Here is a 14,250-nt window from a genome sequence, read left to right as displayed (position 1 = left end):
AAGAACCAATGCAGAGCCAATTTCAGACTTCCAGAGATGACCCGGTATCCATGACAACAGGAGAGCAGCCATGCTGGATCGGACCAAGAGTTCCAGCTAGCCTGGTATTTACTTCCTGACAGGGAGTTTGCAAGCTGGGGGTCACAAACCATAGGCCTACCTTGCTGACATGCTGCCCCTGTACCCAGAGACCCCCATTCAGTCAATCATGGCTAATTGCCAGCAACGTCTGAACCCAGTGTAGCGGCCATCTTGTCTTGTGGCGCTGTTTCTGGAGCACAGGTAAGCGACTTACCCACACCATGTTTCTGTGAGTCCTCGGCATTTTAAACGTATAGGTTTTCCCTTATAGAATCAGAATCACATTTAGTGTACTGCACAGCCACAGGCCTTTACAAAGTAGAAACAGACAATTAGTAATAAAAGCAGGCCACACTAGCACATGCACAGGGCCTTACATATAGTGTTATTTGCCAGTTATTGCTCTCCTGGATTGTCTTGGGAGTTTTTCAAGATTTTGCAGCAATCTGAAAACACTCCCCCCCCCCCACACACACACAGAAGAAAAACCAGGAGAGCATCAAACAGCAAATGACACTTCTTTTTTTGCCATCAAATTAATTCCGGGGGATCAAGTCACAACCCCAGGGATATTCAAGAGATGTTCAGAAATGGTTTGCCATGGCCTGCCTCCTCGTCATCACCCAGGTATTGCTTAGTGGTCTCCCATCCGATTACTAGCCAGGGCTGACCCTGGCTAGTAGTGGTTAAAGAGCAGCGAACACTGATCTGGAGAACTGGGATTAATTCCTCACTCCTCCACATGCTGCCAAGCAAGGTCACCTTGGGCCAGTCACATTGCTCTTAGAGCTCTCAGCCCAATGATCTCTCAGGGTGTCAGTTGTGGGGAGAGGAAGGGAAAGGATTTTGTACGCCACCTTGGGACTCTTTTCAGGTACTGAAAAGCGGGATATAAAAGACCAGCTCTTCTTGACCACACAGGAATCATGAACATATATATAGAAGCTAGCAGTGATTTTTCCACCGAGCATGTAATACGATACAATAAAAGCATTGGGGTCTCTTTCCTACCACCACCAAAAAACTACCATATCCTTGCACAAGGGTTTGCCAATATATTGTGTTCTTTTTCTTTTAGGACCATTCTGCAATTCATTCTCATAATCCGTCTGTCCCAGGAGCAGTCTCTTCTTCTTGCTGTCAGAAATCATTTAGCCTTTTTGAATCTCAGGGGTTCTCACTGCTTCTGCCTCAGATTGTTTTAGAATAAAATCTGCAGCATTATGTAAAGCTATTTCCCCTCCAGCCCTCCAAAAGCAAATTTCAGCTTCAAGTCTGTAAAAATTGTTTTGGAAGATGTGCTCTGGCTGTTGTATCTACTTGCCTGTCTCTGTCCATAGTCAAAAAGGAAGGCAGGAGTTAAAGCTCCAGCAAGGTGGCACACCTGAGATTTCAGCAGGTGTTATCTGTGCACTTTCAAAATTAAGTTGCTAAGGGTTAAAAAGTTGATTTCTAAATAAGTAGCCAAAAGAAAAGATGTTTCTTATATGCCACTTTTCTCTACCAGGAGGAGTCTCAGAGTGGCTTCCAATTGCCTTCCCCTTCCTCTCCCCACAACAGACACCCTGTGAGGGAGGTGAGGCTGAGGGAGAAGAAGAAGGGTTGGTTCTTATATGCCGCTTTTCTCTACTGAAAGGAGTCTCAAAGTGGCTTATATTCGACTTCCCTTTCCCCTCCCCACAACAGATACCCTATGAGGGAGGTGAAGCTGAGAGAGCCCTGATATTACTGCTTGGTCAGAACAGGTTTATCAGTGAGGTCATGTGGAGGAGCAGGGAATCAAACCAGCTCGTCAGATTACTCAATGCTCTTAAGCACTACACCAAGGAAGCCTTCTCAGGAATTATCCAGTTCTGTCTCATGCATAGTTCTACATCTTTAAAAAAATCCTCACAGAAGCCCTGTGTTGAAGGCTTAAGCTGAGAATATGACAGACCCAAGATCATCCAGTGAGCTTTTTTGGCTGTGCAAGGATTTGACTATTCCATTAGCCCTCTCCTGCCTGGCTTTGCTGCCCATTAATATACCTTGATTGTTTTTTCCACACGCAGATTTTGCTGCAGATGCAAGATACCTTGGGCCTCCATTGGGAATAAAGCAAATAATAAAAGTATCATTTCTCTGATCTGGCTAGCCCAATCTCATCAGATTTCAGAAGCAAGGAAGAAGAGGTTTTTCTTAATACCCCCAGTTTTCACTAACCAAAGGAGCTCCAAAGAGCTAACAAATCTCTTTCTGTTCCTCTCCCCACAAGAGACACCCAGTGAGGTAGGAATCGGATAAAAGGACCTTTTCCCTCCACCAGTATTTCTCCACCATCCCGTACAGAATTTAGAAAGCTGAAATTATACATCCTTGTGAAAGGTACCTCCCTTCCACTATGTCTCAAATATAAAACTCACAATAATAAAATTCACTCATGCATGCATGTAAAAGCTATGTTCATTCATGCTATGATTCATCCTGAAATTATTTTTCCTCTCACTTAAGATACAACAGTGCCCTCTCCTGCTCAGCTGTAGAAGTGGAAAGTGCAGGGAAAGAACCGTGTTTTCATTTTTTACAATACATTCCTTCAGAAGCATGATGTCAAAGATAAAACTCAACAACTTTTGACATGACTCAGGGAGAAGTTTCGTTGGCCCCTCACACCAATCCAATTCAGTGGAATATTAATGGCAGACTTTGCAGGGTCACCCTTCCTTTGGATGCAAAAAAGAGAACTCCATTTAGGTTTTGAAAAATCAACAGCATTTGTACATAAAGGAGGGTTCTTTTCCTACCTCCAGGGCCCCAAAGCAAGAGTTGCTCCTCTCAGAGCTTCCATGGTTTTTAGCAGTTGCTCAGATGCAAAAGGTTAGCTTACCATAGCAATTTAATTGAAGCTACACCTACACACCTTACCTCCCTTTGTGCATTAAAAGGAACATCTCCCGTATAATCCACCAACCAGGTTAATCTTCTTTATAATTCAAATTTTATTCTCTGCTGACAGCACTTTAGAGTTAAGATCGAGGTTCTGATTTCTTAGCCACACTATCTTCTGGATTGTCCTGAGGATACAAAACATACCACTGCGCAATCTCCAAGATCCCTCCTTTAAATTTACAGGTACTTAATATAGGTGTTTTCCACATGGGGACTATGTGGAATAGTTTGTGGAATAGCCCTGAGATTACTGAAGAAGAGTTGGTTCTTATATGCCACTTTTCTATACCCAAAGGAGTCTCCAAGCAGCTTACAGTCGCCTTCCATTCCTCTCCCCACAACAGATCTGTGTGGTGGGTGAGGCTGAAAGAGCCCTTATATTACTGCTACTAGGTTAGGACAGTTTTATCAGGGCTGTGGTGAGCCCAAGGTCACCCAGCTGGTTGCATGTGGGGGATTCAAAACCAGCTTGTCAGCTTAGAAGTCCCCACACGGAAACTCACTGGCAGTCTTCAAGCAAAGGTTAGATGCACACTTTTCTTGGATGCTTAGGGCTGATCCTGCGTAGAGCAAGGGGTTGGACTAGATGGCCTGAATGGCCCCTTCCAACTCTATGATTCTATGATTCTGACTAGCTTGTGTACCTCTCTTGGATTTGCTAATGCATCGCTGCAGTTATAGGGATCCCATATGTGATGATACCCTATCCAAGTCTCCCTACAGCACCCACTTTGCACCATCAGGTTTTTTTTTTTTAATTTATTCAACAGCAACTGAATATCATGTTAGAAGTCCGCACTCCTAACCATGACACCAAGCTGGAACAATCTGCATATCACATTCTCTTAATTCCTAGTCCCTTTCGGGGCAGAGATGTCTCTTGTTTCTCTCCACAAGGAAACAAGCTAGAGCCTTTCTCCCCCAAAGTGAAACCTGAGGACTTGATGCTGATGGTATTCAATGGCCAAGTTTAAAGGAGCACCTCATGGTGGTGGGGAAGGAAATGGCTGCCAAGGGGATAGGACAGGGGAAATGGTTGCATGTGGGCAGGACTGGGGAAATCTAAACATCCCTACAGATGTGGCAACAGGCAGTCAGGGTTTTCTGCAGCCTTTCCCAGAACTTTACAACAAAGCAGATTTAGGAAAGCCAGAAAGCAATGGAATTTGGGGGGGGGGGGAGGGAGAAGAGACCCTGCTTTCCAGCAGTACTAAACCCAGGACAAATGGCCCATGTAGAAATGGCTGAGGACGTCATTCTTAGATTTGTTTTGAGAACAAAATATCTGGTCAAACCATAATAGCTGGAGGAAGTTGCAAGCTAATAGAAGTCTACCAGCTTGGTGTACAGATTAAAGCACGGTGAACTCTAGTTTGGAGAACTAGGTCTGATTCCCACTCCTTCACATACTGCCAAATGGGTGGCCTTGGGTCAGTCAGAGTTCTCTTAGAGCTTTCTCAGCCCCACCTAATACACAAGAGTGTCCGTTATGGGGAGAGGCAGAGAAATGTATTTGTAAGCTGCTTTTGGGACTCCTTTAGAGCCTCTTGTGGCGCAGAGTGGTAAGGCAGTTGTCTGAAAGCTTTGCCCATGAGGTTGGGAGTTCGATCCCAGCAGCCGGCTCAAGGTCGACTCAGCCTTCCATCCTTCCAAGGTCGGTAAAATGAGTACCCAGCTTGCTGGGGGGTAAAGGGTAATGACTGGGGAAGGCACTGGCAAACCACCCCGTATTGAGTCTGCCATGAAAACGCTAGAGGGCGTCACCCCAAGGGTCAGACACGACTCGGTGCTTGCACAGGGGATACCTTTACCTTTACCTTTGGGACTCCTTTAGGTAGTGAAAGGTGGGAATAACAAAAACCCAGTTTCTCTCTACCCTCCTGCCCTGGTTGCCCCCACCTTACTGAAAGAGCACACTATTCTTAAAAATTCCCTGACCTATTATTAGTACAATGGACTGGGACACAGGATTAGAGCAGGCCTACACCCAAATGAATACAGAAGACAGCTCTTGAGAAGGGGAACTGGTTCAAATAGGAAGTCAAGAAGACCAAGATCAGCAACAATGAGGATCCTGTCCTTTCTGCTGCTTTCCACCCTGCCCCCCATTTCACTGGGAACGTAGGAACAGCTGTAGCCTAACCCATGCAATGCATAAAGCTCACCAAGAGCAGGGGTGACCAAACAGTGGCTCTCCATGTGCCCACTGGCTACAGTTATTATGAGCCCCTAATTGTAGCACATCTGGAGAGACACGGTTTGGCCACCCTTGAACTAGAGCAGGGGTAGTCAAACTACGGCCCTCCAGATGTCCATGGATTACAATTCCCAGGAGCCCCTGCCAGCATTCGCTGGCAGGGGCTCCTGGGAATTGTAGTCCATGGATATCTGGAGGGCCACAGTTTGACTACCCCTGAACTAGAGCAATGCTTATGGCAGGAGAAGAACCCCAGAGGAAGACATCTTGGGTGCTTTCATTCCTCGGTTCAGGTTGAACTGAAGAATGAAAACACTCAAGATATCTTCCATCTCTGGGGGAGAACTCCCCCTTTTCTTCAGCAAGGCAGGAATGCTGGCTGTTTGGCCTCAACTATTATGGGTATCACCTGAAAGAGGAGCCATTCAATTCCTTCCCAAATCCAGTCCTGGAGCGATCAGTTGTTGTCAGCCATTTAGTCGAGTCTGAATCTTGGCAATCCCATGGCACAGCTGCCGCCACAATCCCCAATCCTGCACCGCCTCCCTCAGATCAGACAGAAGACAGACAACATGGGGTAGTGGCTTGAAAGACGGATTAGGATCTGGGAAAACCAGATGTGATTCCCATTTCTGCCATGGAAGGAGAGCTGGTTTTATGATACCTCGCTTTTTACCACTTGAAGGAGTTGCAAAGTGGATTACAATCACCTATCTTTCCTCTTCCCCACAGCAGACACCCTGTGGGGTGAGCCCAAGAGAGAACTAATAAAACTGACTAACCCAAGGTCACCCAGCTAGCTGCATGTGAAAGAGTGGGAAATCAAACAGAAGTGCTGGATTTTTATGCTCCACTTTTTACTACATGAAGGAATCTCTCCCAACAGACACCATGTGAAGTAGGTGGGAAAGCTCTAAGAGAACTGTAACCAGCCCAAGATCCCCCTCCTGACTGCATGTAGAGGAGTGGGGAATTGAACCCAGCTCTCCATAGTGGAGTCTGCCACTTTTTAACCACTACACCACACTGACTCTGTTGTTGGGTGACCTTCACCTGTCACACATTCTCAGCCTAACCTACCTCACAGGGTTGTTGTGAGGATAAAATGGAGAATGATGTAAATACCTTGGCTCCCCACTAGGGAGAAAGGTGGTGCATAAATGAAGCAAATAAAGAATATTTGAATGCTTTCTCTTGCTCTAACAGCCAAAGTACTGTTTCTTATTTTGTCTTTTCCAGCATAAAGGGGGGGAGAGGGAGAGAGAGACACACTATAAAAGACAAATGCAGTGTTACAGAACTTTTTATTCTCTTACTAACTCCTCAGCAGAAGGAAAGAAGCATGCTTGAACTTAATTAACATAAGGAAAAGGAAAGGGTAAGCAAGGACTGGTAATACAGCGGCTGTCAAATACCATAAAACCCAATCTAACGAAAAAAGAAATCACTGCAGGGGGAAACAAGAAACCTTATACTATAAAAACATGGTGTTTACAGAAGCAAAATTTCAAGATGTCATAATCACCTGGACTGGATCTACACATGTAACAAAATGGGATGGTAGAACCCCAAGGTGGCTGAAAGAATTGTAGGCCCAACTATCTAACGTAGTTGGTTGGTGATATTTTCCCAAAAACAAAAACTACCTTCAACAAGTGGAGAACAAGGAGAGAAGGCAGAAGAACGGACTAGAACCCGTCTTCTGTAAGAGATTTCACATTCCACAGGAAGTGGTACACTTCACTCTGCCCCATTATGTCACAGTTTGTCTGAATGGTACCACACTTCCACCAGTTGCTCAATATATTAAGACAGGTAAAAAAACAACAACAACAGCAAGAAAAGCGGCAGCAACAACTACAAACCCTAGGATAAGCAACGTTGAGCCCTATGACTGGACGACTTTGTGGATTCCTTCGTGCTTCCTTAGAGTGCCCAATTCCGCAAAAGATTCGCCACAGTAGGAACAAGGATATGGTTTTTCTCCTGTGTGGATACGGCAATGACGCTGCAGCGAAGACAGGCGCGAGAAGGCGCCGCCGCAATCTTTGCAGTAGAAAGGGCGCTCGCCAGTATGCGTCAGATGATGCCTTTTCAACCTCACCATCTGGACAAAAGCCATGCTGCATTTGTCACACTGGTAGGGCTTCTCCTTCCTGTGGATCACCTTGTGCTTGGAAAGCAGGTTGGCTTTCCCAAAAGCTTTGCCACAGACCGGGCACTGATACTGCTTATGGCCACCTTCTCTGGGGCTTTCGGAAGCAGAGCCCAACTGCCCCGTGTTCCAACTTCGATCCTGGGTCTGATTCAGGACAGACCAAGGGTTCCTAGCATTAGCGTCTCCCAGAACAACGCTGGCACGATCGATCTTGTGCAAGCTTTGGAGATGCCTCCAGACGTCAGCGGTGCGGATGAATCCCTTGCCGCATTCAGGACACTTGTGCGGCCTGTCGGAAGAATGGGTCAATTTGTGCATCCGTAAGTTAGCGGCGCGGAAGAACTCTTTGCCACAGACCAGACACCAGTACGTACATCCAGCGACGTACTTCTTTTTGTGCTCCTCCAGCTGGTGGGGCTTTTGGAATGATTTTGCACACTTCTCACACTGGTAAGCGAAAGCTTTGCCCAGCGGAGGCGGTAGATTCTCGCCATCCAGGGATTCCACGAGAATGATGAACTTCTCCTCTTCTTCCTTCAGGCTGCCCTGAAGATCAGTGGAACACACGGATGACCAGAGTTCCAGCTCCTTACCTTCACCGAGGTAATTATAAGCGGTGCTCGCAGGGACGTAGACGCCGTCTGCGGCCAAATCCCATTTCCGGAAATAAGTTGACGCTTTCGGAGATGTGGCTGCAGAACTTTCATCTTTGGCGCAGTGCAGGACTAGAGAGAGATCTGAAGAGGTAGGAAGGTTGCCACTGAGATTGGAAAGTGGCATGCCAGCATCCTCTATCTCTACCACGAGGCTGGGTTTATCATCTGTATTATCAGAAGCACAGAGGGAATCTTCTAAATGGTCGACCGGGGTATTGCAGTTGTCCTTTTCAGCCTCTCTGTCCATGTACATCTCCGTCATGTTGACCTTGGTAGGCCTTCCCTGCAATCTGCAGCACCAGGTCACAGCTCTTCCTACGAAAATAATTGGAAAAGGTTTTCCTTAGTGAAACTTCCTGCATTCCTACTGGATCACATGAAGAGCTCTGTTCCGGGGTCAGAGCAAAATACAAGGAGCAATGACAATTTTAGCAGCGAAGGGCCTATGCAGAGTTATAACCATCATCATCCATGGACTACAAAGCAGTAAAAGGTGTGTAACTCTGTTTAGGATTGCACTACACTGTGATTCAAGGTGTTTTTTTTTCCTGCTGCTGCATCATGTAGATACACTGCTGCAGATTTGGGTTGGAAGAACACAGAATGGGTTAAAAGCTCTGAACTGACTTCCAAAGAGTTAAGCTGAACTTGAAATCATCAGGACTTCAAGGGGCAGACTTATGGCTGGATTGCACCCATAAAATATCCTAAATATTAACTTATTATATTCCCAGAGCATAAATCGGTATCCATGTCACATTTTTCTTACGTTGTTAAGTACGCAGAGTTCTTGATGAAACAAAACATCCACTGTACTGTGGTCAAAACCAGGAATCCGTTTTAGCACAAAGCATTGAGAAAAGAAAGGTGGGCCCTGCTTTTCTTCTTTGCTATGGATCACTTGCACAAATTTTGGCTGGAGTTCCTCCAAGGAAAACTAGGGGTCAACAACCCAGGAGCAGGAAATGGCAAACCACTTCCAAGCATCCCTTGCCTAGCTGCCAAATAATTTTTTGATCTCCTGGCTACACTTCACACACCATACAATAAACAAACAATAACTTGCACACAAGCACATCCAACCAGCACAACATGTGGAAATAGCCAGCAGTACACCAGTTTCCTCTTGTGAGCCTCTTGTGGCGCAGAGTGGTAAGGCAGCAGACATGCTTTCTGAAAGCTCTGCCCATGAGGCTGGGAGTTCAATCCCAGCAGCCAGCTCAAGTTTGACTCAGCCTTTCGTCCTTCCGAGGTCGGTAAAATGAGTACCCAGCTTGCTGGGGGGTAAACTGTAATGACTGGGGAAGGCACTGGCAAACCACCCCGTATTGAGTTTGCCATGAAAACGCTAGAGGACGTCACCCTAAGGGTCAGACATGACTCAGTGCTTGCACAGGGGATACCTTTACCTTTACACCAGTTTCCAGGGGGAAAAAAACTACACTGAACTAGACCCAAGCAGGGCTCTGTAGACTATTGAACTGGTTATCTGGAGCCAAAATCAAACAACAAGATTGGGAGGGGGTGCTGCTGCTGTGACATATCAAATGGATTTTCTTATTTTAATGGACTTTTGATATATTATCAGCTATAGCTAATGTAGTTAATGTCTGTTCTGATGAGGTACATAACATGGGATAGGATGAAAATAATAACACAGTGATGAAATACAGTGGTAAACTACATTTTATTATTTATAATAATAATTGAAGCAAGGACATCTGTGAATATTATCAGGAGGAAGATGTCAGGCAGAACTCTTTTCTTCTTTGTTTAATATACTGTGTTGTGTAAAGCAAACTGTAAACAATTGTATGAATTGTTTCTGTACCCTTTTTATATCTTTATTTTTATTTCATTCTCCAGCCTTTAAAGTTTTCACGAACTCTGTGAAAATGGAAACTGCAGTTTTCGAAATTAAAAAACAAACCAGGACATAAATTCACCAAGCAACGATGCCTACAATGTAATTTTCCAGGGAACCATTTCATTTGACAGTGTTTTGAGTAAACACAGATTCAAATGGGTAGCCGTCTTGGTCTGAAGTAGCACAATAAAATCTGAGTCCAGTAGCACCTTTAGTCTGAGTGAGGAAGAGTGCTTGCACTCAAAAGCTCACACCTTGAATAAATCTGTGTTGGTTTTAAAGGTGCTACTGGACTCTGATTTTATTGAGTAAAAATACAGTTACTCTTTTGATTACGGAAGTCCTCCTAGCTACATTTCATAATTATTATATTCCATTTTCTATTTTGCGATAGCCACTAGTGACTAAAGCTGATCTCCACTGCAAATGGCCAGTTCAATGGCAACATCAGGGGAAGACCTCTATTGTGCTGTTTCTTGTCCCTCCAGGGCAGGGGTAGTCAAACTGGGGCCCTCCAGATGTCCATGGACTACAATTCCCAGGAGCCCCCTGCCATGGACATCTGGAGGGCCGCAGTTTGACTACCCCTGCTCCAGGGCAACCGGTTGGCTACCGGGTGAAAAGAGATGTTGGTCTAGTCCAGCCTTTCTTTTTTATCACTGAGAAACCCCAGAAATGGTGCAATAGGGCGGAATATGGGAAGCATGGCTGTGTATACATGGCTCCTCCCCTTCCCACCCCCTCCAGGCCCATCATTGGCCATGGGGGAGGGGGGAGTCAACAGGACCATATACGGTCAGACCACAATAAATGTTTAACAAATTTTAAATTTACAAAGAAAATTAATTCATTCCCACCCATTTTGGAAACCCTTTCAGGGCCATCAAGAAACCCCAGGGTTTCATGAAACTCTGGTTGAGAAAGCCTGGTCTAGTCAGAATACTGCTCTAATCTAGCAAGAATCTTCTTATAAGCACGGTAATAATGTTCTACCCCTTTAATAGCTTAATGGGGGGTATTTTTTTCTATGCCATGAAATGCTCCCACTATCCATCCCCACATATTAAGGGGCAGGTTGTTCTTCTCTGAGCCTTTTGGCAGCTTTAGTGCAAGCAAAGAAACTGAAGGCATCACCACATTCATAGGCAAAATATATTCTGTGGAATGTCTAAAATGGAATCCTTCCACAGGGGAGTTTACAAAGCGGTATGGTTAATGTCACTGAAAATCTAGACAGTGTGTTGTATTATCATATTCTTATCTGTTCTTATTGCACAGCTGAGCAGTCTACCCTGAGTCTCCGGGAGAAAAGCAGACTGTGCATGAGAGGAAGAAAGGAAGGAAAGAGATATAATTCGAGACAAGTGACAATTTCTTATAGCACCAGAGAAAAAGCAAGTTTCATTCCAACTGGGCTAGTTGCTAAACCAAGTAGTTCTTCTTCTGAGTGCATTTTTATTGGGTAGATAACTCCCAAATATTGCCTTTGCCATGGATTCCTGCAATAACTTGTCTTTTCCTGCCTAGTTCTGGCAGACAGAAGGATCTAGTATTCAACCTGTAAGTATCCCCCATTAACCTAACAATTAAGGGCAATAGAAGTCAGGGACACTTTTTTGTGGAAGTACTTACTGGGGAAAAATGCAGCATAATTGTCCATCTTACTCATTCTCACTTTACATAACAACATTATTGTGTAGACTCTTTATAAATGCATTGTAATTTGGAGGAGGTTCAGTCCCTTACTCAAGGTCACTTGAATAGTTTATCATTCTACTATTTATAGCCCTCCCTTCCCCAGAGGCTCAGGGCCGGTTACATAATTAAAAACATAGATAATCAAACACTTAAAAATCTCACAAAAGCTCCAACCCTGCCAACAAATTTTGTTGGTCTTATTTCTTGAGTTTATTGGTTTATTTATTTAATTTATATACTGCCCTCCCAGGAATGGCTCAGGGCAGTACTACTGGCTTCTTGCTCTTTTTTACTGCTACAGACTAAATTGTCTACTCATCTTGATCTACCTTGCAGGGTAATTGTTTTGAGGATTCAATGGGGATGGGGAGAATGCTGTTTTAAGCAACTATGGGTTCCCATAAATAGGTAAATAAATAGCATCTGTAGTTAAATGACATGAGCAGAAGAAGCTTAGGCAGATTTTAAATGGGTGGGCAGAAGGGACTGTGTCTGAGCTTGGCTCTTGTGGCCCTTTCTTGCATGCCCAGGGAAATGCAGATCAGGGTCAAAAGGTGAATTTCCTCCAGACCAGACTGACCAGGAATTTGGGGGGGGGGGGGGAGGGGGCATCAACTGGACATGGAATTGGGGTCACTGTGAGTGGGCAGGGAGCTGTGGATTTCCTGCATTCTGCAGGGGTTCGGACTAATGACCCTCTATGATTCTAAGCTGCCTCACACCAAGTCTATGAAAGTCAATGTTGTCCAACTGGCAGCTAATTTTGCATAACATTCAAACTTATCTTTTTTGCTAGAGACATCAGGGACCAGCCTGGGTAAAAGTGATTTTAAAAAATATTAAATCAGTTTTTACATTTAAATTGCCTTTTTTGTTTAATATTTTTTTTAAACAACAGGATACATTATAGTCCAAAGGTTATTAATCATGAAATAGGGATTATTTTTTATTTTAATTATGTAGCACGAGGCTATACAGTCATGCAAAGTTTTTAGGTAAATGAATCCCATTAATCCATTTACAATGTCATGTTCTCCAGGAGGTTTCTGTAAGCACATTTTGAACAGATTTATTATCACAGAAGATACTTTCAGTCCTCAAAACTGCAAGTATTTGTGAATTTGTGATAAATGCCTCTTTATCACAGCAAAAATGTCATAAAACATACAGAGTTAAGAAAAAGACACTAATACCATGGTTCCTCTGTACATTTATGTACAACCCTAGCCTATTAAGTGCCAAGTGTTGTGATCTTTGTGTGCGTGTAGCCTGAGTTTATCATATCAGTCTCTCTGTGGAGGAGAAAACCTATAATGACAGCAGACCATGAAAGAGACCAAGTTTGGGAGTATTTTAATGAAATTCCTCTACCTATGCATAAATTTCTAAACCGCCTCTCTCCCACAGGGCTCGAGGCCGTTTACAACATATGCAAACGTACCAATTGCAAACATTTCAGATTATACCAGCAAGAATGAGTCTTTATATTTAAAAAAAAGAACATGATTTAAATTTACTTTGTCAGCCTTAAAGGTGCCACTGGACTCACACTTTAATCTGCTCCTTCAGGCTACACACCTGAAAAAATTTATTTATTGCTTGAGGTGGAGTTAAGGACGTACAGAAGTAATGTGGCTGAAATGAATGTAGCTCTCCATAATATAACTGCTGCTTGACTCCATCAATTTAATGGTGGGGGTCATATGACCTCCTTACCTACATCCTGAAATTAGGTTGTCAACAGGCCCTGAGAAAATGCTGTTTTTCTTTGAGAGAAGCTTAGTGTGTGGAAATGGGAAGTCAAAACTCTGCACACTGAAGTTAATAGCCTCTAAACAAGCCTCTATTTAAATAAATAAAAGATAAATATCAAAGGGCAAGGACATTCTTTCTCCAGGTGGTTGGCAACTGCCTGATCCAGGATGGCCCAGGTTAGCCCAATCTCATCAAATCCTGGAGGTAAGCAGGGTTGAGCCTTAAATGGGGATGAGAGACCGCGAGTAAATCCAGAGTTGCTGCACTGAGGCAGACGATGGCAAACTTACTCTGAAGGTTTTTTGCCTTGAGAATTTTACTGACTGTAAACTGACTGTATCTGACAGCACTTTATACCCTCCACAGGTGGCAACTCTGCCCAGCAAAATTGCACCAAATAATGGTGTCTTTGCTTGCACACTGAACAGCTGAAACAACCTATATCAATTCCAAATATTGTCATTCTAACTGCAATAAAATAATATTTCTTTAATAGGTTTATTTAGATGATTTATTCCAACCCCCTGTGCAAACTTGCTTCATTTTCTTTTTAGGTAAGCTGACCGCAGGCTTTAACTGGATCGCAGGATATGCTCAAAATTGTACTGCTTTCCCTGAAGACTGTTCATCACCCCCGTGGTTAAATGCTTTCCTTTTACATGTGTCTAAATATTACATTTCCTCTGCAAAACTGCTTTCAGGTTCTCAGCCTTGAATTGAAAACATGCAAGGCTATTAATACATATACATGTCAAAGAGCTCCTCGTATCACCTGCTTTGTAATGCTTTGAGAAATTTGGGGCAAATGAAGGAAATAAGACGCTCTGCAAAATCAGAGCCTATCACGATCAAATCGCAATTCAGCACTGTACACGTAGCCTGGAAAAAAGACAGCCTGAACTTATCCGCA

At 44.0% G+C, this 14,250-nt stretch overlaps 1 protein-coding gene and 1 long non-coding RNA gene across 4 annotated transcripts in view; one reads left to right on the top strand and one right to left on the bottom strand.

Moving 5' to 3' along the window:
- The first annotated feature begins 60 nt into the window (after positions 1-60).
- On the top strand, positions 61-14,136 carry LOC143836734 (uncharacterized). Its single transcript, XR_013230693.1, has 3 exons — positions 61-282; positions 11,166-11,447; positions 13,895-14,136. It is a non-coding gene; the product is annotated as an uncharacterized LOC143836734 (long non-coding RNA).
- The window catches only part of LOC143836733 (uncharacterized), a 37,320-nt gene continuing 29,622 nt past the window's right edge, over positions 6,553-14,250 (bottom strand). For all 3 annotated transcript variants that reach the window (XM_077336268.1, XM_077336269.1, XM_077336270.1), the window contains exon 3: positions 6,553-8,335. In XM_077336268.1, the coding sequence (XP_077192383.1) occupies positions 7,095-8,282 (1,188 nt within the window). In that variant the 5' untranslated portion in view covers positions 8,283-8,335 and the 3' untranslated portion in view covers positions 6,553-7,094. The remainder of the gene's footprint in view (positions 8,336-14,250) is intronic.

This window comes from Paroedura picta, chromosome 4 (genome assembly GCF_049243985.1).
Source record: "Paroedura picta isolate Pp20150507F chromosome 4, Ppicta_v3.0, whole genome shotgun sequence".
NCBI classification, from domain to species: domain Eukaryota; kingdom Metazoa; phylum Chordata; class Lepidosauria; order Squamata; family Gekkonidae; genus Paroedura; species Paroedura picta.
Note: the sequence above shows the minus strand (reverse complement) of the source record. Positions and strands in the feature narration are given on the sequence as shown.